The sequence below is a fragment of the Gasterosteus aculeatus genome, chromosome 20 (genome assembly GCF_964276395.1).
Source record: "Gasterosteus aculeatus chromosome 20, fGasAcu3.hap1.1, whole genome shotgun sequence".
Lineage (NCBI taxonomy): Eukaryota > Metazoa > Chordata > Actinopteri > Perciformes > Gasterosteidae > Gasterosteus > Gasterosteus aculeatus.
Window position 1 is genome coordinate 9,884,839 of NC_135707.1, and position 27,729 is coordinate 9,912,567.

A 27,729-nucleotide genomic window follows, 5' to 3' on the forward strand; every position below is an offset into this window, starting at 1 on the left:
TATAATTTAAGGCGGGCTTTAAATTCATTTAAACGGCTCCCTGTTTGTGGGCGGCTGCTTAATATGATTGACAATCCTGTGGACCGATAATGAAGCTCTTTGAAGCTGAACCCCTCGACGCATCTAGAACTTTCTGTATTTCAGCCAATGGGCAGTCACGTCGAAATCTACGCACATTTTTTTTAACAATGCTGTTGTAAATAAACGAATGACAGAGACACTGCTGATAGTAAAATTGCTACCAAAATATATCATCGATACGGATACACGTTACTCGGCTGTGTATCAAGGTAAATAAGCTTTAACGTCATCTAACTGATGGCAAATCGTATGGAGTCGTACAGCAGCTATCAGCATAGCTGCTGCGTAAGAGGTAACGTTAACTGAATGACAAAGCAATGAAAGATTAGCTGCTAGGAGTGATGCTAATGCTAACTGCTGACATTACCAAGTCAATTTAGCTCTGTGGAAAAATCTTTAAGACCGTTATTTCACTGTAGTTACACGAGGTAACGACGTCGCCGTTGAAAGTAAACTTTACCGTTATTCTGCTCTGTGTAACGTCCCATTGGAGCCAACTATTGGACGTTAACACAGCGGTCGGTTTTTGATAATAGGAGCGAGTTAGCTATTTAGCTCAACATTAAATGGTCCACCTATAACGTTATGTTTAGACTTGACGTATCGTGCCAATGCCGCCTTACGCAATAACCCCTCCAGAAAGTGATATGGGAATGTGCTTTTGTCCTGTTACTTCGCAGCCTTGCGTCGCTACGTTGATGTCATTCCCACCTGCCAGTTTGCTGCCAGCCACTAAAGTCAGACTGTGTCGACCAGCACAGGTAGCTGGTGGCCGATGCCACGGGCTCCACCTGCCGAGAGAAGAGGACTGTCAACCTCAGAAAAAGCTACCGAGTTGGCCTTAGCACACTTTGCTTCTTCCCCCCTATTGCTTTTGGACTGAGTAGGGAGAGCCTGTGGACTCGCCAACTGTGAAGATTGTCATGTCCGATTTAAATAAAGAGGTGGTGGATTTGGTTTGGGGGAGACCTTCAAGTGGAGGAGTGTCTGCCTCCATCTTCCGTAGATGGGCCCAAGGTATGAGGCTTTGTTTCTGAAAATGAATATGAATTATATGTTAGTTTTGTTGCAGAACTGGATGTACACTCAAAACCAGGGTTGATCACCCACGTAAAGTTGACAGCAAAGTGTATCCAGATTTGGATTCTAAGTACAGCAGGTATCCTTTTGATAGGTCTTCTTCTCCAATTGAAGGTCAGATAAGTAGAAAAATACCCTTCTAGTCGTTGTGGCTTTGTATGAATATTACCCAGATCATTCCTTTGTCAGAGTTCATCCAGTGGTCTTCAATCCGAGCATGCATGCACCTGTGGCTTTTTAATGTTTGCACAGTACAAGTGTCTAAAAGCACGGCCTCATTTGTCATTGTTGTAAACGTTTTTTAAGACCGTCTCAACTGTGTCTTTTATTACAGGATTTGTTTTTTGTGAGAATGAGCATACGGCACTGGAGCAGTTTGAAGGAGGGCCGTGCGCTGTCCTTGCACCGGTACAGGTATGGTCCAACAACCTTGCAGTATCATCAGAGCCTAATATCAATTTCCATTGAATATTTTCTAAGTGTTTTGTTTCTTCATAGGCTTTCATCCTAAAGAACATTGTCTTCAACCGAGACAGTTCCAACTGGAGACAGATGACGGGTAGATTGTCCACAGGGTGTGCTATTGCTTTATGAAGTTGTATGGTTTGTTATGTTATCCATCTTTTATGTTGATGTTTTTTAGAGGAGGAGCAAAAAACAGCATTGTGTTCCACGCTGAGTGAAATCCTGGAGTCAGCCTGCTCCAGGCCGTCCACAGGGTTCTGCCTGGTGACTTGGGCCAAGGGACAAGGCCCACATACTAGCACACACAATAACACACAGGCACAGTCCCAACCGCAGGACATGCCTGTGCCAGAGGGCAGCCAGCCGCCACCAGAACAGCAACCCAGTGAGTCCAGCGAGATGTCACATTCAGAATGACGGTGTACAAATATATTCTTGCGGAACCATTTGTGAGTTTGTAGTTGTGTTCTGTGCCATGCTCTGATGTTGCCCTCTATGTGTGTTTCCATGTGCCTAGCTGCCTTGGCTGCTGAAGATCTTGGCTTTGAGCAATTCCACAGTGCTCTCCAGTAAGTTACTGCAGATAACACATTGTATTATATATTTATACTTTTATCTGTCTCCAAGTTGATAATCAGATAATACTTATGGTTTCTGGAGGGATGAACACCCCATGAATTCTTGTTTTACAATTTCCGTCATGCAGTAGTGGGACAGACTTCATATTTCTCTGATTAGTATCCGCCAAGGGGACGGGATGGATTTTTATTTAATCAAAGTCTCTGAGAAATGGCTTTCCCATTTAATTGGCCATTTCACTCTCACAGTTAAGTGACTCTGCACCTTCAGTATATATGTTTTTTTAATATAGATGAAATCCTTTCCCAACCCTTATAACACTCTGTTATCAGTCACATACACATAGATGAGTGTATTCAAGGCTGCTTTGGCCAGAAGAAATACTGATATTTCATCACACAGTATATTAGCAGCCAAAACCAGTGTCAACAAAAAGCAGTGCTGACTGACAGTGATGTGCATGCTAGCTAAGACTGACAACTCTTCTTGCAAGCTTTCCAGGGTGGAGCAGAAGGGAGGAGTTGCTCCAAATAGACATTCAACCTTACTTTGTCCTATGATGCATTTAATCGATTTCTTCCCCATTGTGAAAGTTATTTTTCACCAAGAGGACATGACAAATACAATTTAATACATCAGTCTCATTGACCCAACCAATCTTCCATCTTTTGTGTGTTCCATAAACAAACCTGCCGTTTGTTTCCATCCTGCAGTAAGCGGAGTATAATGTCAGTGTCAAGTCTCAGAGAGGAGGTGTTGTCTCTCTACCACACCTGGAGGGGGTGCTGTGGAGTCCTGCTATTCCTCTATTCCGTTATCCTCACCAAGGTAAAGAAAAGAAAAGGCTAGATAGAGAAATTAATATAGATACTGAATAGTAGAATATTCATGAAAATACTGATATTGCCAACCAATGTTATCACTTATAGCGTGTTTATTATGTAATTTCATTGATAACCAAATAAGACATTTGGGAAGAATTTCTGTGGGCAATATGATTTTGCCATTTATTAATTACCTTATTTAATGTATTAGTTATTGTTTGGATAGATCTTTTGTCATTTCTTTTATGTAGCATCAATGTTCAAATACACAAAGAATGAAACGCAGACATCTCTTCTGTGCAGGGCATAGAGAATATAAAAAATGAGATCCAGGACACAATGGAGCCTCTCATAGACCCTGTGCACGGCCATGGCAGGTATTACACCTTCCTCCATAAATGTGTCTCCATCCGCTAGACTTGCACACAAAAAGGTCCTTGCAAGTCATTTTTGCTTGTGTTGGATATCTTGTGCTTTCTCAAAAACTGTGAGATGTGTCCTGTCTATCTTTTCAGTCAGAGTCTGGTGAACCTCCTTGTAACTGGCCATGCTGTCTCTAATGTCTGGGATGGAGACCGGGAGTGCTCTGGCATGAGTAAGACTTCCACAAAGTCACTGCAAGCAGACAGAAACTGCATATTCGTACAACAGTAATGTACATATATCACAGAACTCAGTTTGTAGCACCAGATTTGAGCTTATCCACCATAAGGAAAAACATTTCATATCCTACAGCAATGCACAAATACATGCCAATTTGATGTAATTTAACAAATGCTCTTTTTTTTTTCTTTCCTCCTTGTTATGGTAGAACTGCATGGTATTCATGAACAGGCATCAGTTGGTTTCCTCACACTTATGGAATCCCTCCGCTACTGCAAGGTACAGAAACAGAACATGCAAAGATTGTTCATGGCCAAAACAGTTTCATTTTTTTGTCTTTGTTTTTTTTTTTGACAACAAGACTTCCTATGAATTGAGACATCCGCGCTAAGCAAGGAGATTGCTTAGAAAAGCAAATAAATGCTTACTGTTATTTGTTACTCTGAAGATGTGGGAGATACGACAGGGAACGCTACTGTGTGAAAATATGTGTTTGGAGACCCAACAGACTGTAAAACCTCTCCTACTCATTCTCACTATTTTATTTTCTGGCACACATGCACTACTTAAAATAAATCCCCAAAAGTAATTTATAGATGCATGTGATGTGACATATTCATCTTGCAAAACAGAAATCGTGTTGAGAAACTGGAATTTATTTGTCGATGCCAAAATAAGTAAGCGAAAAAATAAGTGGCTATAGTAGTAATAGAGCATATATAGATTTGCCAAAGAGGGTTGTTAAGAATGATTTAAGAGACCAACTCTTATTAAATAAGGAAAGGTATTCTTGTATGTGAGCTGCCCAAGCATTTGGTGTGTAGTTCATTGAAATCAAGTTAACGTTGATGATATCCATTTTGTTACCTACTATTTGTGGAGGAGAGTTATTATGCTACTCGTACACTGAGGAATGTCATTTTTGTTCAAATATGAATGTACTTGATGAAAAGACCATCCATTTAACAAGTATTAATTCCTGATAAAAATGACAGTAAATAGGCACTCATTTGTTACACATTCCTTCATTGTGTTTGTTTCAGGTCGGAACATTCCTCAAGTCTCCAAAGTTCCCTATTTGGATCCTTGGCAGTGAAACTCACCTCTCTGTGTTTTTTGCTAAGGCAAGTTCAATACACTCATACATAAGCAACATATTTCACTTAAAAAGACTGCGTGTCTCTGCGTATGACGAGCCTGTCTGCTGAGCAGCCTAGAAAACCAAAATATGCAATGAGCTTGAATGATTTATTATAGTGCAGATTAGATGTCAATGTGGGGAAAAAGTAGGGGCAGAATTGGAGGGGAAATGAGTGCAGGAGATAGTCATATATGGCCTGTGCTGATCTTGAGTTTTTTCAGCTATCCAGCATTCGAGCAGAGTGCATACAAAAAATACATTTTAAGTTTCTCATCAATCTGTGATCAACTAAACAATTTGGTCCTTATATTTGACAGTAATGTAAACGGCTGAAATTTGAGCTCCAGCGGGAGCTTCCATTTCCATTATACACTGCCAGGTTAATTTCAACCATAAGGATCACACATCACACACTTGTTCATGAAAACAGCACTCAGGAAATAATTAACTAGCAGTCCTCCAGCGTATTCTCATTTGACTCTGCAACGCATCTCAAGAAATATCAAGATTGGACAATTGGACTGAGATTCATAAGATTTTGAGAAATCATAATAATAGCTTCAAATGAAGAGCTGCTGATTTACTGTTCAAAATTAGATGAATTTCAAAAAGGACCTGTTAAAAGAAAATATCCTAGTTTTTGAGGTTTGCTCTAAATGACTGCTCCATGCAAATATTTGCATTCTGGATGCCTGCGTTCGACAAATTTGTGCTGCAGAATATCACTCTTGTAGCTTTTCGTGAAAGACTGATGCAGGAAACAAAAACCAGGTTCATGTCCGTCAAAATGCAGGAAAACTCAAAGGATTCCTGGTCTAAAAGGAGAAGTCCTTCTCCTAAACAGCACCAACTCAAGTATGCACCAGCCTGCAGTCGGCCAGTGTGCACTCAGACCAGCATGTTCATCATCTCTATCGCTGAACATCTAGCATGACGCATGGCTGTAGCCGGTGGAGTAAGCTGCAAGGTTTGCTTCCAGCAAATCGATTCTCCCTGCTATTGTGCAAATGGCACTAGAGAGGCAGAAAAATCCACTGCAATCATCTGCATCATAACGCCACACCCTTAATTTACTATTGATTAAAAGCTCAGTTACATGCATTAAGCTCTGGCATGCGAGGGGAGTAGATCAGAGTAGATCAGTTGGCTCAGTGATGAGCCAAAGTCGTCATACATGCGCTGATGAGCAGACTTGCAGATTGCTACAACTCCTCGGGAACTAGTGACATGTTCACATATACACACACATTCCAGAGCCCAGGGAACCTAATCCTGATTAGTGTGTGTGTGTGTGTGTGTGTGTGTGTGTGTGTGTGTGTGTGTGTGTGTGTGTGTGTGTGTGTGTGTGTGTGTGTGTGTGGCTTCAGGTGGATGGCTTCCTGGAGGGAATGTGATTCCAGAGTTCGCATCTGGATCCATTTGTCCCATTGGAGACTGGGAACACACACACACATACATGCACATGAACTGACGTATGTGGCTGACGCTACAGCGTGCTGCCTCTAAAACTTTGAGCCCAAGCCAAGGGGGGAAGACACAGGGCAAGGGCGGTCTGCTGGGGGTAGTGGGGGGGCGCACTCGGTGTGACCCTTACCAGGGCTAATTTGAAACACACTGAGATTTCCCAGGCTGTGTGATACAAAAATACACGCTAACTGGTTTTCTAGCTTTTAGCTCCGATAAAGAGCCATCCCTACAAAAGCTGAAAACCCGATCCCTGCTGCTGATGTGTCAGCGGCTCCTTCTGTCTGCCATTGGGGACGGGTGTGTATTCCCACGAGTCGCTGTCAGTGTGTGACTGTGGCTTTCAGACCATCAGCTTAATGGCATTAGTGTTTTTATCTAATCTACCTACACAAAGGCTATTCCGCCAACTCTGATCCCTACCCACAACACCCCCCATATTATCTATCCTCTGTTGTATTTATGTGTGTGTGAGAGGGAGAAAGAGGCTGTGTGTATAATGGCATGTAATGGATCTGTTTTTGGACAAGAGTTTCTGAGACGCCAGAGGAAAGTGAGCAAGGGGGAAATGGGACGTGTGATTTATGAGACACATCATGCAATATGTTATTAAAAAGGATTCTTTTGCCCTTCCTTTCTCTGTTTCTACCTTTGGAAAAACTGTGCAGCAGGTTGGATGCTCAAGTGAAGGTTTCCCTTGGGCATCTCAACCATCCTCTTCAGATTATTGGTCCCTCATGGGAATGAAGGAGGAGGAAAGGAAGCAGAATGGAAGGATGCACTTTAAAGAGCGTTGCAGTGGTCACTCTGGAAAGGAGGGGGGTTGATCCTCCTGTTAAATTTCTTGTTGCTCTTTACTCTCTCCTCACAGAGTGATGAGGTTCACAGGCTGTGTGTGTGTGTGTGTGTGTGCGCGTGCACGCACAGTAGTCGTGTTCTGGTTTGGTGATTAGAGAGAGAGGGGCTGTGTGTCTAGAGTCAAAATGTGTCTGCAAAATGTCCTTCATTTGCTGGCACAGACGAGGAACCTAAAATGCATATGTGTGTATGACACCGTTAATGGAGGTCAGTTTTCTCAGTAAGGCTTTATTGGCAAAATTAAAGTAAGGGTTTTGCACGATATACCGATACTAGAGTATCGGCATGAAAAACTGAAAAGTACTTCAGTAGACGTATACGTTGCTGCTCATCAGCGGGAATTTGAATTAAGTACGGTCCTTTTGATTAGCAACCTAACAAAATTCATTAAAGCTTTGCACATGGGTTTTTATATATTTTATACTTGTTTTTTTTTTTTTTTTTCTGTTAATCTTAGTATTTGGTTTTGGTATTTCTGTATTGATATATTTGGTAACATAACGGCACTTACGGCTATATCTTTGGAAAATCATTATGACAGTCTGTAGAACAATATTCTAGACTCGAGGTTGATTTATTACCTTGTTTCAGAGCTTTCAGCCGCATCTTGAAGTTGATTTAGGCGACCGAGCTAGCAAGAGACTCTTAGTTTGGAACAAACTATGTTTTCTTAAGGTCAATAATGATTAACCGTTTATACAGCAGAATGTGAAAAATCAGGCACGGTAGTAAATTATGTAAAGCATCGCATGAGACCATCATTTCATATTAATAAATCCAACGCAAACTGCCTTTAATCACAGGTCGGTCGGAAATACTACATTGGACGTGATGAATCTGAAAATGATAGAATCGCACGCATGGGAATTTACATTCAGTAATATGTACACGTAACATGTAAAAGGCAGCCGGAACAAGTTTTTGATTTCTGTTATAGAATTACTTTGTCCTTTGTCCTTCCGTCCTTTGTAAGATACAAGGGTGCAGGCTCACACACACACACACACACATCTAGTCACAAAGCGGAGAACATTACAGTCATTAATAATCTGTGACAGGTCAGACCATGGTCATTGTAGTGATATGAAAAGCTGTCCGTTTCAGTGTGTGTATGCTGCATTATTCTTCTGTTCCCCGTGTGTGTCGTTTTCCGTTAAAGGACCCATCATTACGCTGTGTAACTATCCACTGGTGTTGCCTCTTTTATGATGAGACATAGTCTTTTGTCATTGTAGACAGCTCCATAAATCACTACTTTGTACTGTCACTCACACCTGAAACACACACACACACACAATACATTAGATACTTCAGACACTCCTTTGTTAGCAAGAGAAAAAGAGAGGTTTTCCTTTTGTTTTCGTAATCACATGTGAAACTATTTAAAGTTAGGCAAAAAACATGAACGCATACCCGTAGTCTCTAGACTCCGTCCTGAGCGTCCTCCTCAGCCTGTCATGTTGTGTGTCTGTCGCTGCCTGCTAGGAACAAGGCCGGAGACACACTGTCCGAGCCCTTTGCTTTGTTGTCTTGAAACTGATCCCTTCAGGCGCACTCTATGGCCACTCAGAGCCTCTCAGCACAAACAATAGTTCTTTAGCTGGACCGGAGGGAAAGAGGGAGTAATTCTAGTGAAGTATACAGTGCCTACCTGTGTTGTCTGAAGTACCTACCTGCAAGATCAGATAAAGGGGGAAAAGGCAGGCTGAGGGGGGCAAGAATGGAAGAAAAAGTCAAGAGTTGTAAATACTCAAGGTGTAGTAGCTACTTAACACAGGAAAAAGAATGCACAAAGAGATGGGATTGGCCAAGAGAAAGAACAAAGGGGGGGGGGGGGGTGTTGTCAACCCCAAAGAGCCCCAGAGTCTCGTGGGAAGAGAGCAACAGCAATGCAGATGGCTACACTTCTTTATCTAAACGGTGTCGTGCAGGAACTCTGGTCCAACAATAAGAATGCAGGATGGAGACGCGTCTCATGTTGATAAATGTGTTCTCGATTTGCTCACAACAAATGTCTATGCATATTCTTCGTGTAACGTGTGTGTGTGTGTGTGTGTGTGTGTGTGTGTGTGTGTGTGTGTGTGTGTGTGTGTGTGTGTGTGTGTGTGTGTGTGTGTGTGTGTGTGTGTGTCTGTCTTTTATAGGGCAGGGCGTATTTGCTATCAGGAATCAGGAAACATTTATTAGCCAAAATATGTCAAACATACAAGGAATTTGTCTTGGCGGTTAGTGCGCGACAGTAGACAGACAAGACAACAGTGCACAAGTAATAAAATAAAGTGGAATGAAATGCTAATGCAATGGGTTAGTAGAATAAGGCTAAGGCTATGGGTTAGTATAAAACAAGGGAATAAAGTTTAAAAAATTTAAATATTAAAAAGTAAAAAAGAAAAATATTAAGCATAAAGTGCACTAACAAACAAGTAACAGACAAGAGACAAAGTGACAAGTGACAAAGTGATGAATTGCAGTTAAAGTGGCATGTGCAGTATGAGGGGGAGTGACCGGTGGAGTGTTATAGTCAGGCAGTGGGGGACCGGGCTCTGTTGATGAGCCCGACTGCCGACGGGAAGAAACTGTTCGTGTGGCGGGAGGTCGTAGTCCTGATGGACCTCAGCCTCCTGCCAGATGGAAGGGGCACAAACAGTTTTTGTCCGGGGTGGGAGGGGTCGGCCGCGATCTTTTTAGCTCGCTTCAGAGACCTGAGTCCTGCAGGGACGGCAGATTGCAGCCGATCACCCTCTCTGCAGAGCGGATGACCCGCTGCAGCCTGCCCTTGTCCTTGGCTGTGGCTGCAGCGTACCAGACGGTGATGGAGGAGCAGAGGATGGACTCGATGATGGCCATGTAGAAGTGGACCATCATCGTCTTTGGCAGGTTGAGTTTCTTCAGCTGCCTATGTTAAGGGGGTCAAGGGTTTTTGCCAAAAAGTCTGTCTGTGGTAATTGGAAATGTGCCCCTTGATTACATAATTTACCCCTTTGCTGATAACCCGTCCTTTTTGTGTGAGTGTTTCATCGTACTACATCTCTGCGTGAGTGGGACTGCTTGGGCGCGCTGAGAGAACGGGGTGCCTGCTTGCATTCGAGTCCAAGCAAACGACCTCCGGCAGACGACAGCCCTGATCCTGGCGGATTCTCTCTTACAGACACAATCGTCCTGTGACACAGTGGGATCCGTGAAAACAAACACGCACACGTCTTCCCTGCGGAGTGTGTTCGCTCCATGACATGTTTTCTAACTCAGCGGCATCTTCCTTTTAGGCTGCTCATAAAAACACAGATCAAACGCAGCCGGGCAGACACACACACAATCACGTCATTTCTGCACCATTATGTAGGTCTGCGCACGGTGTCATGCCCATTAGCCTGATATTATGTCCATGGGCTAATGTTGTGTTTCAAGTTGTTTCCTTGGTCTTGAGCCCCGTGTTAAGAGTGTTACCATCTTGTAGCTGTGCGGTGACCAGGCCATTTAATCTGACTGATTTAAGCAACCTTTGTTTCAGAAGACTTACAGTAGCAGCATTGCATTTGGCAGCCTGAGATGGATTGGCTGCTCATCACCTTGGGGAGAGATGCATGTTTTCTTAGGTCAGATTTATGGTTCTTAAATGTAATAAGTTAAGTTTTATCAAAACAAGTCGTTTCGAGGCACACGCTTTTCTGCCAATCCCACATTTATGTATGTTTGTCTTTGGGATGCACTCAACCACTCTTCCCAACGCACCAAAATGACCCCTCTGAGTGAAACACACACACATGTGTGTCTAGCTAAGCTAATGATAAATCTAACGTCAGATTTATGGAGCCTGTAATGTTCACACACCAAGGCTCCGCGACACAACTGTGAGTCAGCGCGTGTTCGCTCGCCTGTACCCGTTATTTCTTTGCATCTGAAGAGCTGGCAGCTGGGAGTCATCTCGCTGTCTCCCTCACTCTCCCTCCCTGAGTAAGCCTTGAATTTGTTAGTAAGTGGACCCTGAAACCCAAGCAGGCTGCGTGAATCTGAGGCTTGAGCGTTAATAAAGAAGATAAGAAGTCTTCATTTGCTTTCCAAAAGCACGGTGTTTTTACAGCTCTACACTCTCTCAGTCGTAAAGGAGAAGAGTGAGAACTCTGAATCGCTTGAACATGATTTATGTGTGTATGTAAGACAGATACGGCTGAGTAAGCATCTCTGAGATGTAGCTAATTTCATCCTCTCTTGTAAAAATATCCCTTGTATCTCCTTCTTGAAGTTGTTGTATCATATAATGTATTTTAAGGAGCTATTCGCCCCTTGCGTTCGTTGTCATTGTTGTGTTGACAATCAGAAAGTGATGCTCATTCAGCTTTTAAACATGCTGTAAGCTCCGGGCAAGATCTCCCCGTAAGCTTTAAGATATCACATTATGTTTAGAAATAAAAAATAAGACGAGACAGAAGTTCCTTTCCCATGAGATCATGAGTGCTGAAATTTGTCCAACACAAACCTGGGAATTCCAACTATCTTCCCACCAAATCCAAAAGTAAAATGTCAAAAAGGTCACAATCAAAAGCGCTCCTCCTGGCTGTGGCGCCCCGTGTCTCTGATCTCTATATGTCTTATTCGTATTTATTTATTGTTTCAGTGTAATTTATCTTAACAGTTTATTTGGGGTGTCTTTTGAACGTTGTTTCACTCAGTTGCCCAATTGAATTGATTTCCTACTCAAATAGATGATCTGACTAGCAGTGTAGAGAACGCTGACATCTTCATTTAATCATCTGCATCATTGGCCAGTCTAAAGGGGCATCACACACACACACATACACACTGTCATTTCTAATCTGCCTGCCAGCACCACTCGTTCTGAACTTCCACAACAAACAAACACGGCAGAGCTTGTCATAAATCAACGGTTGTATATGTAAGACTCAATTTCCTGATTGTGTGTTTGGAGTGAAAACAGGCCGTCTAACTTTATCAGCAGATCAGTTAATAAGCGTTGTGATTCTGGTGCTTTGCCCCGGCCCCTCGGATTACAAACCCGCACACCACACGCTACTCGTAGCTGCGCGTCAATTGCTGTTCTGTTCCAGCACTGATTGAGCCACATTGTTCACGATGATATTATAACTTCTCCAATTGCCCCAGTGCTCCGTTCCCCGCCGCCCCATTGTAGCATTTTAATGACTGTTGTTTCTGGACTTTTGGGTCGTACGTCTTTATTCACACCTTCTTGCGATTCTCTCCCTCATGAATTGTTTCTTCCTCTCTGTAGGAGATGTCCCTGGTGGGGCCAGAGTCTCCATCAGAACAGGCGCGGAGGGTCTTCCAGTCATTTGATCCCGAAGGTAGTGAACAAGCGTTTGTGTCGTGCATAATTTACACATTATTAATATTATCACACTTGTTTTTATAGACCATTCTCATGCCGGCTTTATGGCAATCCTGGCAAACAGAAGTACTTTGATTAATCCAAACCTTCACTCGCACAAAACTGCACACACTGAGAAAACATGGTCCCTGGCCTGTTTCTCTTTCTCTTCCCTTCTTCCTGGTTGAGCATTATTTTTGCTCTTCCGGCAGAACGAGGGTGTGCTTCTCTCCCTTCATCTCCACTGCTGATGTTTAGGTTGGTGAGCTCCTCTCACAGCTGAGTCAACCATCTCGCTCCTCGTTTCCTCAACCGACTTTCTCGTGACTCCCAGGTGGTTGGGCTTAAAGGCCAGGGGAAGGAAACAGGAAGGGACGCGATGACAGTCAAAATTTAAAGAGAAGCTTTACTGCATCATTCATGTCGCCTCGAGATCAGTGTGGGAAGTTTGCATGTGATCATGAGCACAGTAAGAAGTGTTGAAAAGAATCCCTGTCGAGAGGAGGAAGACATGCAGCGATGTTGGGAGTCTCATTCAATGAGTGTGAATGTCCAGCTGGAACATCACACCCCTCACGCAGCTATCTACGCTACGAGGGTTAGAATCCCCCCGCCTTCCACATACATTAATATGAACTGTTCTCATGATGAAATGAAGGGTGCTGTTCTCTGTCGACATAAAAACCTTATTCATGTGCAGGCTTCTAGGAACAACATGCTGATCTGTATCTGTGGTGCAAAAGGATGTTACAATAAGATTAATCCCACCAGCTCAAAGCAGTCATTTCTCAAAAACAAATATGTTCGACCCGACTGTCACCTCGTTCTTCCCCTTTGATCTCCATCTGTCTTTTTTTATTACACATGATGCAGCTTTGCACATTCTCAAATCTGCTAGGACATTCTGCAAGCCATATGGTAATTTCCCAAACACACCCGTGCAAAGACAGACCCCAAACACACACGCATACCCAAAGGGTGCGCGGACTACAGTAGATGCTTCCAGACAGATCAATATGCATATATTCACACGTGCAAGGGGGATGCACCGTACGTGACTTGCACATATTCACACACTGCAATCAATACACACAGGCTGTAGCCAGCAGCACAGTTGAGTACGGTGTAAAAAGCCCACAAATGTGTCACATGGGGAGTCAGCAGAGCTCCCTGTGTAGTGGAAAACGAGGCGCCAGTGACATTAACACCCACCGCAGTGACTCACCAGAAACACGCGCACAGCAATCTATCGTGTCACAGCGTTTTGCAATGTATTGAAAAGGCACGGTTGAGAGGCTTGAGAGTTCCTCTTCTTCACAACCCACACCGGGGGGTTTAGCGTATGTATCTAAACAACAGGCCTCACACACAGATGTTTTAATGAGACAAATCTGTAAATGCCTTGGGCAGAAACACATGTTGGTGTTTAGAGCTTCTCCTCTCAGGTAAAGCCATCATCATGGCCATGGAATGTAGGCCCGACCAGAAGGGACAGGGGATGTTTTCCTCTTTTTCAGACGAGTTAATTCCCCAAGGCCAGGGATGTAAGTAGTGCTTGTGCCATATGTGTGGGTAAAGGCTTCCCCTGGTTTTCAGCTACAGCCTGTATTTCATGTTCTTTTCAGGGTCAGTCGTTGCATTGCTCTCTCTTTATGTCTCTCTCTTTCTCTCCAGATAATGGCTTCATCCCCGATTCTCTGCTAGAGGACGTGATGAAAGCCCTTGACCTTGTCTCCGAGCCTGAATAGTGAGTGCTTGCATGTTGGTGTGTGTGTGGCACCTGTAGAGCTTCTAAAGTTCCAACTCCTAAGTCATGGCCGGGGCAGGTCATCAGCCCCGTGCTCATGTTTCACTACCAGCCTGCTATAAAGTAAGACTGGAGAGCGCCCACTATAAAAGCGCATAAAAAGTCCCGAAAAGAGGCTTAGAGGGAGATCATTAACAGCAGGAAAAAAGACCCGGAGGGAGGAAATGCTTTAAAGTGCGACTTCAAACAGAAGCACCGTCTCCTCTGAGCAACAGTAAGCCCGAGCGCTGCAGTCGTGGGCATCGGCCAAGTAACTGGACCACGGATTTGCTCCACGGGGCCCCAGATGGCCGATGCATCACAACAAACTGAGAGTGACTGCATGGATTCCTCCGTGTGAAAAGGGAGCATCTTATGGACTAATGGGGGAGTCTAGATTAAATGAATTGGGGGCTTTCATCCCTCATTGAAGATAAGTGCAAACTTTTTTTTTTGCTTATGACGTAAGATTTGTACATATCCTGTGACCAGCCGCTGGTTGAAACAACTTTGAACACTGACTGCTCTCAGAAAAAGTCACAGCTTATAATTAAAGTCTCTTGATCATTAGCTACTTGATTTACTGTTTAACATACTAAGTCATTGTCAAAAAACGGCCTTGAAAACAGGAATGCTTGTGTATTCTGAAACAAATCTCCTTAGTCCTTGAACATTGATATGATTTATTTTTTAAACAACATAAATCCACTAAAACTGGTATTGCCCTCAGGTTTTCCCTTTCATGTACCAGTCAAGAGTTTGGACACACGTTCTCATTAAATTGAATGAGAAAAAGTGTTTGTATACATATTATGGATTCTGAGCCCTTTTTACTAACGTTGCTTGCTAGGGAAACATACGGTTGAAAATAGAATAGCACGTCTTGGTGTTGCTCAACGACACGTCGACCGTAAGAATCAATAGCTGGAGAAACCAGCATTGCCTTCCCCCTGTGTCTTATTATAACGCTCACTTCTCTCCTTGCAGCCTTAAAAGGACAATTTGACCAGAGTTTTTTTTTTTTTTTTATCATAGTGAAATAATAATAACACTGACCTAACATGGAGGAATGTCTGGGAAGAGGTATATTTAGTTGCACCGTGATATTCGTGAAAACATGGAGACAGACGCCAAAACACGTATCAGAAAAAGGATCGTAAAAGGGATTTGGGTTGTCATACACATAAGACCATAAAATAACATAAGTATTACTCTGATGGCTGCTTCTCTCGTGAACGGCATTTTTCTCTCTGGATTTGTTGATCTGTTTTTCTCTACTCTTTACTACTTCCCTTCAATCTGTCTCTCTTTCTCTTCTCAGTGTCAGTCTGGTGAAGAGCAAACTGGATCCAGAGAATTTGGGCATTATTCTTCTTGGACCGTTCCTGTTGGAGTTTTTCCCTGATCAGGTGCGTGTGTGTGTGTGCGTGTGTGTGTGCGCACACGCAAGACTTCAACTTCCAAGATGCTGTTAAAACTACGACAGCGAGTCCACATGCAAACACATCTGTGACACTAACGTCTCTTTCACCATCACGTGCCGTTGCTTGCCAGTCAGCTTAGAAAGAGTGGTGAGGCAAAGCGGGAGGGGGAGCGATCCAGGGGAACAGTGTTAAAGTGATCAGGGCTTCAGGGACTCACCGGAGGAACGGCCCCAAGCCGCAAAGAAATTATACTACCATTAGCCAACTGGACACACGCACACTCAGACACACGTGGGATCGGGGTGAGGGTTAGAGTTTCATACAAAGGCATCTCTACCCGGGAAGCTGGACACACTCCCTATTAGCGTTCTGCGCCTTGAAGCCAATCTCATTGGAAGTGTTTTGGCTCAATGTCGTTGTTCGGATGTGTTTGTAGTGTTGGAGGTTGTCTGGTAATTGGAGTTGGAGTTTCACCTCCCCGTACAAAAACACAGGCGCATGTTTAAATTGAACACGAGGGATTTAACAAGGAGCTTTGGTTGCAGGCAGAGATGTGTCTGCTTTATTTTTTTTCAGTTCAGAAATGTTCTGCTCCTGTGGTTCTTTACCTCTTTCTCTGTGAGAACAGGCTCTCCAACAATATCTCATGTTTTACAATCTCAGGATTCAGGAATCCCAGACTCATTCCCCGTCTACCACTACAACGGACTCAAACAGTCCAACCACAACGAGAGGGTAAGACACTCCTTCACCTGCATGTTGCTCATAGTGACTGATGGTGATTCCTTGTCCCCTCTCCCCGCCTGCTGCTCTTCTTCCGTTCCTGTCATGACTCACAAGCTCACACACACGCAGATTGGAGGTGGCCGAGCATTCCAAAATAAAAAACGGTAGCTATTTCAAGCCTAATAGCCTGTCCATCCATCCCAAAACCTCAGCTTAGCCTCCTATTTCTGAGTCCTTTCAACACGGAGGCCGCTGTCAGCAGCCTCGCTTTGATAAATGTTCAAACTCAGGCCTATTAAGTAGGCTTAGTTTGATGGATGGTTGTCATAGGAGACGGTTGGTGGCTGTGCAAAAACAAAAAAGGTACTCCGGAATATCACTTTCTTCATCTGTTAGCTTAGTCTAGGTTGTAAAGCAGAGTTTCTCCATAAATCTATTTGAAAATGTAGGAACGTCACCAGATGTTTGCCCACACAAAAACCCACGCCTACGCACACGCACATATATATGCACTTGGCATCAGAGCCCTATCAGGTGGGGGATGGCAATTCCATTCCCATAGCTCCAGATGGGAATAACAGACTTACTGAAAGGTGTGCGTGCGTGTATGTGTGTGTTGTTACTTTACCTCCATCCCTGGCATCTCACCCCTGACCTTTTCAGAAGAAATATGGCAGACAGTGTTTCAATTTGGGTGTTTACTTAACTGTGTGTGTGTGTGTGTGTGTGTGTGTGTGTGTGTGTGTGTGTGTGTGTGTGTGTGTGTGTGTGTGTGTGCGTGTGCGTGTGCGCTCGCTCAGGTGGAATACGTAGAAGGAACGGCTTTGGTTCTGGGTTTTGAGGACCCAATGGTGCGGACGGACGACACTCCGGTCAAGCGCTGCCTACAGACCCGGTGGCCCTACATCGAGCTCCTGTGGACCACCGACCGCTCCCCCTCACTGAACTAGCACTCCCGGTCCGTGTGTCTGTGCACGTGGACGGACCCCTACTGCTCCACACAACACACCCTCTCCAACGTCCCCACTGCACACTCACCTCGAAGGGACGGCAGGTTTCAACTGAGACAACATCAACATATACAAGAGAGACGAATGAGAGGGGAAGAACACAAATGGCCACAAGAGACGGAGAAGAACACATTGAATGACTGAGATCCATTCCTCTATTCTCACTCACACATTCCACACAAATTCTATTCTATTCTTGCTTCTATTTGACACAGGATGTTGTTGATGTAATTATTTAAAAGAGAAATAAAAAATTAAATGTTTATTATAACACTCTGCTACTGTAGACGGAAACTGGGCAGCAAACCGGTTCAGGGCGACTTCAGCGTGACACCAAAAAACGCACATTGAACCGCATGTAAAGCCACTCTGCTGTTGATCCAGCCACAGGACTGTTTTAGGGAAAACCTACCAAAGCCTTCCACATTTGAGAACACATACTCCGCAACACCAACTGATAAGCGTTTACAGCGTAAAAGGGACCAACCCGGGCGCATGGAACAGAAGGTTTCTTCATTCTTTTCACTGAGATGAAGCTGGTTTTGGTGCTCTGTGTGTGCGTGCTTTGTGCAACACACATTAGATGTTGGCCGAGTGTTCATGTATTTATTATCACACTCAAAGGTTCCGGAATAAACACTTCTTTTGTTCAAATGCTGCGTGGTCTGCTGGCTTTTTTTAAAATCGTATGTCTGTTCTTCTCTATGTGTCTTTTTTTTCCTCATAAATATCCTTCCATTGACAACCTCAGGTTGAGGATGTCAAAGGTCATTATGGTTTCCCTCTACACTAAATCACATACCATCACCTTTTTCCCCAGAGAGACTCTAAATCAGTAATTCGCTAAATCTCCACGACACTGATGGTGACTTAAGTGTCTCTATGTAAACACAAAACTGCATAATTAGGTTTGCATCCAAATTCCCCAAAAGATGCAATTCTATGTGCCATTAAACAAGGGGCACGTTGTAAAGGGACAGTTCTCTGTTCTGGCTCAGGAGTTTTAACTCTGTTTATGCTCCAGTATCTGAGTTGTGATGCTGGCTGGGTGTCTAATGTCTAATGCAGAAAGGATGTGGGCCTACAGTGTGTAGAATATAAAGCACCACTGTGCCCTTATTCCCTGGCATTTCCACACACTGAACCCATCTGCTCCTTCCTCCCTCCATCATCGACATCATCATCCACATTTCTTCCGATTTACATTGAGTTGCACACGGTTGAGAAGGAACAGACCCTCTCCCTTACTCTCCTCTTTCTCTCACACAAAAATGATCAGGTAGATGTTTAAGTTTGCACAAATGAAATGAAAACAAAGGACGGAGACATGTTTAATGGAAGGATGTTGACGGAATGATGAATGGACGGACGGATGGAAGGCAACAAGTGGAGGAGGACAGGTCGAGGCCGTGGAAGTGAGACACCCTCCCATGTGGCAGGTCAAGGTCTTCTCACTCTTTACCTCACCTTCTCGCCTGCTTCCTATAAACTCTACTGGCCGAGGAACTGACTGACTTGCAGTCTTCGAGGGAGTCTGGTGTGGGAGTTGAATCCATTTCCTAAGTGCCCATTAGTTTAAAACCAAATGAAATGGTCCCTTGATCACATCGCTTCCTCTCATTTCTGATAAGAGAGATTTTCCAAAGAGTGCTCAGCTGATTCTGAATGTACAAAATAACTGCCTGGTGTGGCGCGTCACTTCTCTATCGTCGCGGGACTGTTATCATTTTGTTCAGTGAGAAAGAAGGCCCATGTTGCTTCGTTTAAATCGCCTCAAAGTGAGGCCGGTCCAAACCGCCTGGACTCGTTCTGCAGCGAGCCAACGCAATAACCGCCCACGTGATTACAGCAGATCCATCTCAGCGGAAAGAACTGCAGGTATGATTGGACAAAGTGCTCACGAGCATAATGGCGTGCAATTCATTGCAAAACCTTTGTATTTGGGCTCCAACTTTCCTTGTGCCACTGATTTGAGCAGCCGGCCGTAAATCTCACTTTAATATTCTTTATTGTTTCAGGTTGAAGCGCGCAATTCGCCACAGAAAAGTTGCACGTGCAATAAAACGAGGGACCGTGACGCGCATGCCCCGTTACGACTTGTGCGTTTTAATGTGTGTGTGTGTGTGTGTGTGTGTGTGTGTGTGTGTGTGTGTGTGTGTGTGTGTGTGTGTGTGTGTGTGTGTGTGTGTGTGTGTGTGTGTGTGTGCGTGCGTGCGTGTGAGTGTGTGTGTACGCGTGTGTCCGCGTGTGTATGCGCGTGGGGGGTAAGGTTTTGTGGGCGGGGCGGCGCAGCCTTGGAGGCTCCGGACAGACCTGGTGGTTTCCGTGCGTCAGGACGCACTTCTGGAGGAGCGCAGTGATCCGGTGAGAGGGCCAGTCGGCGTTCTTAATCCGGGACAAAACCCACCTCACCTGCACCGAGGAAACCCTCCATCTTCACCCGCCCTCCTCCTCCCCCCCGGCCCCTGGTTTCCCTCTCATTTTTCGGGACTAGTGCGCGTCTGTTCTTTCGGGATGGAGCGCGCACGGGACGGTGCTTGCTCTGCTGGGATGTTTATCCTCGGGGTGCTGACGGTACTGTGGTCGGCGCCAAATGGAGTTTTGAGCTTTAACCTTTACGCAGAACGTCCTACCGTTTACAGAGGACCCGATGGAAGTTACTTTGGCTATTCTGTGGACTTCTACCAAGCGTCCTCCGACAGCAACACGTGAGTGGCAACATCAGGAATGTTGTCCCATCAGGATCAAACTCTATCTATCTAGTTTAAGCTGCCAAGATATGCTTTCCAGCAGACTCAATAACATGTAATGAAATCCAAAAGTATGACATCCTGCAATGGGACGGGAGGAGCAGTGATTCAGATTTCTGATTGACTGAGCAAACCAGAGTTATAAAGAGAAAATAATAAGCTTGTATAATCCATTGCACACTTTCCTACATGTTAGCTTGGTTCTTTTGTTCTTCTCTTTTCAGGATCAGTGTATTGGTTGGGGCTCCCAAGGCAAACACCTCCCAGCCCGGTGTGGTGGAGGCTGGGGCTGTCTACTACTGCCCCTGGCCCGGAGCGCCGGACAGCTGCAGACAGATTCCTTTTGATAATTCAAGTGAGTTACCTGAAAATACTTTTGCAGATCAAAATGAATTACTGAAAGACTTCCTGAGGGACCCCCCCTGGGTTTAAACATGTTCTGTAGACTCCTTCTGTTGTGGCGTGTGCTTTCTAACGCGTAGACGTCCCTAGATGTTACTCCATCCACTTGGAACAGTGTTGTAGCCTGTGCGTAGTGTGTGGAAATGAGTTGGCCCATGTGCTGCTGCATGAAAAAGAGAGATAAGACATATGGGTCGCATCAACTTCATCTTACAAAAAAGGTGGCTGGAGGGTTTGCTGGCAGAAGCCTCCATCAGGTCGGTTATGGCTTTCAATATGTCATCATCAAGGTTTACTGTCCAATCAGCCCGTGTTTGTGCGTCTAATGTCTCCGATGCACGCTTTTCCGTCTGAGTAGTAAGTGTGTGTTTGTGAACGAGGTGGAGAGGGGGAACAAGTGAGAAAACGAGAGACAGAGGGGAGGGGGGTAAACCGTGTGCACATGGGAATTTAGTTCCCCTTCAGAGGAAAGGGGGATTGGGTGAGGTCTGCTTTGTATTAGATTTTTTTTAAATGATTCCTGTCTCCTCTCTCGCTCTCCATCGTTCTCTCCCTCCCCTCTCTTTGTTCTTCTGTTGTCGTTTTTTGTGAGAACTTCCATCATCTTTGTGAGGACCTGAAAAAGAGAGATGCAGAAGTAGCTGATCGTTTGTTACACATTTCATTTTGGCGGAAGTGGTTTGAGCTTCTGTCGGGATGAGATCATTTGTCAGACCGCATCGCGAGAGAGGCGTCAACATGCATGAGAACATGAGAATGCGGCAGTGTGAACTGTATCAAAAACTCATGGTTTAGTCAGGAAGTTTAAACTGTGGATGGACCTGCTGATGACATTCATGTAAGTGCTGCTGTGCGAGTATGAAGATAATTGGATGTTTTCCTGATCAGCTGCTCTGTCGCTGAACTATGGATAAAACTGCTGATAGCCGATCAGCTGATGATGCCCAACATTATTGTTCTGCCTGACCTAAAGAAAGGCACCATTCACATGAGGGTAAACTTCAAAAGTGAGGATCGTTCTCTCTTTTTTTCCCCAGTTAATTATGTGTTATTTTCACCAACGGGTTTAGTTTTAGTGTGAAGAGTTTTAGGGGAAATTTCAGGTCTTGGGGATGTAAGAATAAACACAGAGGGGAACAGATGTGTGTCATGTGTGCGTATCTACACAGCAGAATGGGTGGGTGGTGGATGACGGTGACCACGGTAGATATTTCTATAGTTACAGCGCAGACGCTTTATCACAGGTACAAACCAGACAAGGAGACAAACACGCTCACGCACAGCGTTGATGTATCCGAGTGAGAGGTGAACACATGTGGGCACTGTACTGGTTAACATCCGTGCATCTCAGCGTGTGTGTGTGTGTGTGCGTGTGTACTTGTGTGGCTCCTGTGACGTTATGCAGATGTGTCAAGTAGGGCGAGAGGGGGGATTGGGGGGGTGATAGTGATAGTGATTACATGTCCGTAATTAGAGTAAAGACACCTGGTCTCTTGGTCCTTCTTTTTGCTTTTAAATCTTCCAGGACAAACTCGACTTGATTTTTTACATGAAAAATGCAAGCACACATGTCTAACAATCCGCCATATATCCTGTAAACGATGAGGTGATAGTGACACGATCTACACTTAGAAATAGTTTTCAAATCAATAATCTCTATAACAATCCACCCCCCCCCCCGACTGTTATGCATTCATCGCCTTTCTAAGTGTAGGTATGTGGCAGAGGAAGGCCTTTAACGTGAAGGGGTCTTCACAGACCTAAAGGGACCCAGCTGGTCTTTAACAATGCTGAAAAATATCTACAACGGAGAAGAGACACACATGCACTCACACCAAAACTAAGACTTTATTGTTACTGATAATGTGCACAGACTGCCTTGTGTGTGTGTGTGTGTGTGTGTGTGTGTGTGTGTGTGTGTGTGTGTGTGTGTGTGTGTGTGTGTGTGTGTGTGTGTGTGTGCGTTTGCGTGCGTAGGCCAAGAAGTTAGAGTGTTGTAGGAAAACCTTTAACTAGAAAAAAAAAAACAGCATCCTGACAAATGTCTTTTCTGGGGAACAAATGGTGTTTTGATGTTGGTTATTGGCTTCTTTAAGACTGTTTGTCCTCGTTTATCAAGGACAAATGTTTTCCGCTCACAGAGGCAGAGCTGCTGGCTTGTATCCACATTACCACAGCCAATATTAGCTCTTACTGGTGCCAATATTATTATTTTTTAAATGTCATATCCCCCCCACCCCCCCCTGTCTTCGTCTCTCTCCAGACAACAGGATGATAAAGGTAAACGGCACCAGAGAGCCTCTGGAGTTCAAGTCGCACCAGTGGTTCGGAGCATCCGTGAGGACCCACAAAGGAAAAGTGGTGGTGAGCGGACACGACATGCGGTAATATCCAACATTCTTTGAACCGGAATGAGAGTCGTGTGTGTCGTGCAGGCATGTGCTCCTCTCTACCACTGGCGGACAGTGAAACTGAGCGGGGAGAAGGACCCGGTCGGGACCTGCTACGTGTCCGTCCAGAATTTCAGCGCCTACGCCGAGTACTCACCCTGCAGGACCAGTGAGTCACCGTCGCCTCGTCTCCGACTCTCCCTCTGGCTGCACTCCATTCTGCCGCCCGTTGTTTGTCTCTCTCTCCCTCTGCTGTCAGCTTGACCACAAATGAACCACGTTATTCCGAATGTTAACGACGTGGCTTTCGTAGTCCGCGCCCTAATACGCCGTATCATGTACTCTGCCTATAAAACATAATACCTAGGCCTCAAGTTCAAAGGCACCGCTCGCCCCAAATCACACACAAAAAACTCTGCGGCCTCCTCTGTGAACAGTTGTCGTTGAAATGAAAGAAATAGTCCCAATGACAACCGTCGCTGGCATGTTTTTAAAACGTTTTGAAGTGTTTTTTCAAAATCAAAATTCTGTTGTATTCGCCTGGCAGCAGTAATCTCAGAGGAACATCTCAAAATCTGGGCCAATAACACCAAAACCACAGTCAGAGGACATGATTGAAATGACAGAAAAATGTTTCCTCTCTTGTACTTTTTTTTTTTCTGTCAACAGTTCTGTAAATGACATTGAAGGGATTTTCCTAGACCACTTCCTTTCTTCATCTCCTACTTTTCGCCTCTCTCTCTCTCTCTCTCTCTCTCTCTCCCCCTGTATGCTGATATGAGGCTCCAGTAGATGCGATAAGTAGAAATGGAGACTATCAGGTGGCGCATCGTCAACAGCAGATCAAACACAGTTCTTATCGTCCTCTCCATCATCTGCTCTGCATAAAAAGGCCTCACCCTCCACACAAACACACAGTTTAATAACTACACTCCCTGTAGCGTTTTAAGGTTGTTAAAGATCTCTATTTGGTTGTTTATCTCTGTTCTAACTAATCAGGACTAGAATAATCACATCGTAAACTCAACCACTCTCAAGGGGGGGACTCGCGCTGCAGAGGAAGTATTTCTTTATCAGGTGTCTATCTATGTTTTTTTCTGCCTCCAACAGCTAGTTTGCGTCATCTTAACATAAAATTCACAACTCCTGACAACTCAGACTATAACAACAACAACTCACTTTTGGTTTATACATGCAGGTGTGTCATTACACATTATTAGTCTGCCCCTCAGGTTGGCTCTGAAACAGAGAACACTTTATTATGTTTTGTTTAATAGTGCTCACTTTAATGCAGTTTTGAAACACTAACACATCTCAGTGGTTCATTTTTCTGTAAACTGTAATGGATTTTATGTAAAAGCTGTCTGTAAAGTTAGATGAGTGCCGTTTTCTATTTAAGAAGTGAGGTGTTTTTTATATTTTATATTGCAAAGAGATGTTTGTCTCTTTTTCAGATGATCCAGACCCAGAGGGACAAGGCTTCTGCCAGGCTGGTTTTAGTGTGGATTTCAACAAGGTAAAGACAGTATCAGAAATGACATTATCACCATGACAACCGACGGCCCACATCTTGTCTCCTGACGAGGTGCAAGCAGAGGGGGGCTTTCTGCAAACGGGACAGCCCCCTCCGTTTGTCCCGAGAGGAGCCTCCCGTCGCCTCTGAACACGATGGACCAAACACGCACATACACACACACGCATTCTTTCACTGTATAGTCAATGTGAACTGTGACCTCTGTCTCGTGGTCCAACTCTACCCTCTTGTACAGGAAGTTGTCATTCTCTCCAGGATGACAACAGCATCCATACGTACACACTGACACACGCATGGGCCTCAGTAGTCTCAAACAAACACGCACAAGCATCTGTCACATGACTGACCCCAACTCTTCTCACTCATCCCAGGACGGGATGCTGGTGGTGGGAGGACCTGGAAGCTTCTACTGGCAAGGTAACTGCAGCAGCAGTATGTCAGCCTGCATTTGGTCTCTTTTTTTTTACAATGATTTCATTGATGTTCAAACGTGGGAATAGTGTGTGAAGGAGCAGTCAGTCAGTTAAACAGCCCACATACACGCGCCAAATACAGCATTTCATTACAGGTGTCTCCTCTCTTTCGTTGTCGCTTTCATTTTCTTTTTTTTCGCCCCCATGCTTGGTCCTTCACTTCTTGGACCTCTCTGTGTGCAGCAGTGCAACAGGAAATGTGTGTTTGGGCTCCGTAGTGAGCTGATCGGCCGCTAATGGAGTGTGCAGGAATTGCCCCTCTTCCCTGTGATAAAGCGCAGAGGGAGGAAGAGGCTTCAGGGAAGCCTGAAGACGGGTGGGGAAAGAGCAGGGAGGACAGCGAGAGGGATTTAAGGATGGCTAAGGAGACGATAGAAAGGAGTTGCAGCGTAGGCATGAGAGAGAGGAGAAGTGGGGCAGTAAGTCAGACGCCCAGAAGGAAGATGGATCATCTGCTCCTCTGGCTTGCTGGATATGAAGGGTTCTAAGCAGAGGGATGAAGTGTTTTAATAGCTCGGGTCCAGGTGCGTGAGAGTGTTTGTGTGTGTTATCTGAATCAGTATATCTTGTCCAAGCAGCTGTTTGTGAGGTGGAAGGAGAGTTAACTAAGTTTAAAAAGTCCTTCCTTTTTTTTTTTGTAACCCCACGTGTTACTTCCACCAGCCCTTGTTTCTTTACAAAAGAAGGATGGAGCCAGAGGTCAGGAAATAAAGAGAAAAGTGCAACAATTTGTTAATATGAGTTCAGATTGTTGTTTGGCATGTCTGCTGCTGTTACATATGGTTAAATAATAAATGCTCCGGCATACAAAACCGCTCTCGACAGACATCACGGACAGCCTAATGGGTTCCTCCCTCTCAGTGTCCTCAGCCTGGCAAGCGCAGGCTGCCTTCAGTTAAAACACTTCCTCCCAATGTTTATAAAAGCACTCGGCCTGGATTGTATAGCTTCTAATATACAAAGATGTTCTTCAGCCCAGGTCATTATTAAAAAAAACCTCTAAAGGACACTTCAAGTTAGCAGCAGCGACTTTTGTGCGTCTGTGTTAACAGTTTGTGAGGCGGCGTCTAATCAGTCAGATTAATGATGAGTCGATATAACTCGTTGTGTGGTGTCAGAGTGAAGAGGAGGGAGAAGGGGGGGAGAAGGAGTGGAAGGAAGGTTAAGCGCAGTGCGTACACACATACACAGGAGGATTTATGGAAGGTTATGGCCGGCCATAGATAAAAATCATTATTTCTTTTTGACCTATTGTTCAACAGCCAGAGGAAGAGTGTCGTTGGTGCCACAGAAACAGTTTTTTCCCGTCAGCGGTTGGTCTCTTGAGTCCAATGACTCAAGTCAGCCAGCGACGTGTTGTTTGGCGCCATGAGTCTTTCACAGAGAGCAGCTCCAGCGGGTTTCTATAGCGGAGGGTCGAAGCTAAAAACCACTGGCCATGAACAGATGTGACTCTCTCACCCCGAGTGTTTGTCGACTATCTATCTGTGTGTGACTGCGTGTGTGTGTGTGTGTGCAGGCCAGGTAATGACAGCGGGGATAGCTGAGATACTCAACGGCTACTCCTTGAAGGCGGTGCTGAGACGCGTTCCAGGAGAGAAACACACCCGAGCTGCCGAAGACACACACGACGACAGCTACCTTGGTAACAAGCATTTACAAAACAACCACACACACACAAGTGACAACCGCTTTGACCTAAATAGTAATTATACACTGCGTTACACGTATCACGTATAGTTTAAACAGAGCAGTGCGAGTTAATTCTGCCCACATGTCATCATGTGCAACCGATCCCCCTCTAGGTTACTCTGTGGCAGTGGGGGAGTTTACAGGAGACTCTGAACAAGGTGAGTAAGAAAACAATTCATTACAGCGCCCCAGATGTTGCAATGGCGAAACCCCCTGACAAAGAGCACTCGCTCCACGTCCTCTCACCGCCTCGAGGGGGGCGATAGGGAGTGGACAGCTGGCTGACAGCGTCCCGGTCCGAGCTCAAAGGCAGTAACGAGAAGCGTCTCTGTATGTCTGGGTCGCGACCCCGAGGGGACGAGACTTGGAGAACTGCTGATAAAGGGACTTCCTCTCCCCCGTTTTGACTGATTAAACTGATTAGTGACAGACTCTTGAGGTTTGGAGTGTGTCGGCAATCTTCCCTGGGCGTGAAATATATGGTGGAAAGGCGGCACAGGCAAGCTCAGCGTTGTTTTATGAAAGAGGTGCAGGTGGGGGAAAGTGATGGCGAGTTCATCTTTGTGGGACTTTTCAAGTAAAAAAAGGTCAAAATACAGTCGCTTGGGATTCCTGGAAATGTATAGAGTGTTTTATTTTTTATGAATGTGGGACATTTTGATTCCCATCTCTATGCGAGCTTCAGGTACTGCTGACCTTCATTCCCACAAAGGATGATGATTTCAAAACAAAGCTCAGCTCAACTAAAGAAAATCTAAAAAGGAAACGTGACCAATATCATTCTACAAAATTGTTTAAACCATTGAAACGCTTTTGTATTACTTACTCTCTGCCACCACATACTCACTCTTGTGTAGCTCCGTCTCACACACGAGACCCTCCCCCCCTCCCCCCTCCATGGCACTTCAGCTTCCCATTCATAATTTCCTGTCTCTCGGCGCCTCTTTGCTAATCAGCGTTTAGTGGGATCTCTGCGGCCCTGCCTCGCGTTTACAAACCTCCATGTAAATCCTACCAAGGCCCCGAGCCGCCTCTGGCACAACACATGTCAGGGAGTCTTAATGTGGGCCTTAAGAGGTTACACATGCGTGTGTACGTGTCGTGTT

The 27,729-nt window shown here is 44.8% G+C and overlaps 2 protein-coding genes and 1 long non-coding RNA gene across 4 annotated transcripts in view; all 3 read left to right on the top strand.

Annotated features, from left to right (window-relative positions):
* Positions 1–56: 56 nt before the first annotated feature.
* mindy3 (MINDY lysine 48 deubiquitinase 3) lies at positions 57–18,036 on the top strand. Its single transcript, XM_040165022.2, has 16 exons — positions 57–290; positions 762–1,098; positions 1,496–1,575; positions 1,660–1,720; positions 1,805–2,011; positions 2,144–2,195; positions 2,919–3,033; positions 3,333–3,406; positions 3,545–3,624; positions 3,841–3,911; positions 4,676–4,756; positions 12,341–12,413; positions 14,111–14,183; positions 15,544–15,631; positions 16,310–16,381; positions 17,173–18,036. The coding sequence occupies exons 2-16, from the start codon at positions 1,005–1,007 to the stop codon at positions 17,320–17,322; spliced, it is 1,371 nt and encodes a 456-aa protein (XP_040020956.2). The 5' UTR covers positions 57–290; positions 762–1,004; the 3' UTR covers positions 17,323–18,036.
* A 1,088-nt stretch (positions 18,037–19,124) lies between these two features.
* Positions 19,125–19,579, top strand: LOC144389645 (uncharacterized). Its single transcript, XR_013453783.1, has 2 exons — positions 19,125–19,260; positions 19,401–19,579. It is a non-coding gene; the product is annotated as an uncharacterized LOC144389645 (long non-coding RNA).
* A 114-nt stretch (positions 19,580–19,693) lies between these two features.
* The window catches only part of itga8 (integrin, alpha 8), a 31,747-nt gene continuing 23,711 nt past the window's right edge, over positions 19,694–27,729 (top strand). For both annotated transcript variants that reach the window (XM_040164902.2, XM_078095084.1), the window contains exons 1-8: positions 19,694–20,090; positions 20,357–20,487; positions 22,798–22,898; positions 22,970–23,093; positions 24,379–24,440; positions 24,830–24,875; positions 26,451–26,576; positions 26,737–26,781. In XM_040164902.2, coding sequence (XP_040020836.2) covers positions 19,897–20,090; positions 20,357–20,487; positions 22,798–22,898; positions 22,970–23,093; positions 24,379–24,440; positions 24,830–24,875; positions 26,451–26,576; positions 26,737–26,781 — 829 coding nt within the window. In that variant the 5' untranslated portion in view covers positions 19,694–19,896. The remainder of the gene's footprint in view (positions 20,091–20,356; positions 20,488–22,797; positions 22,899–22,969; positions 23,094–24,378; positions 24,441–24,829; positions 24,876–26,450; positions 26,577–26,736; positions 26,782–27,729) is intronic.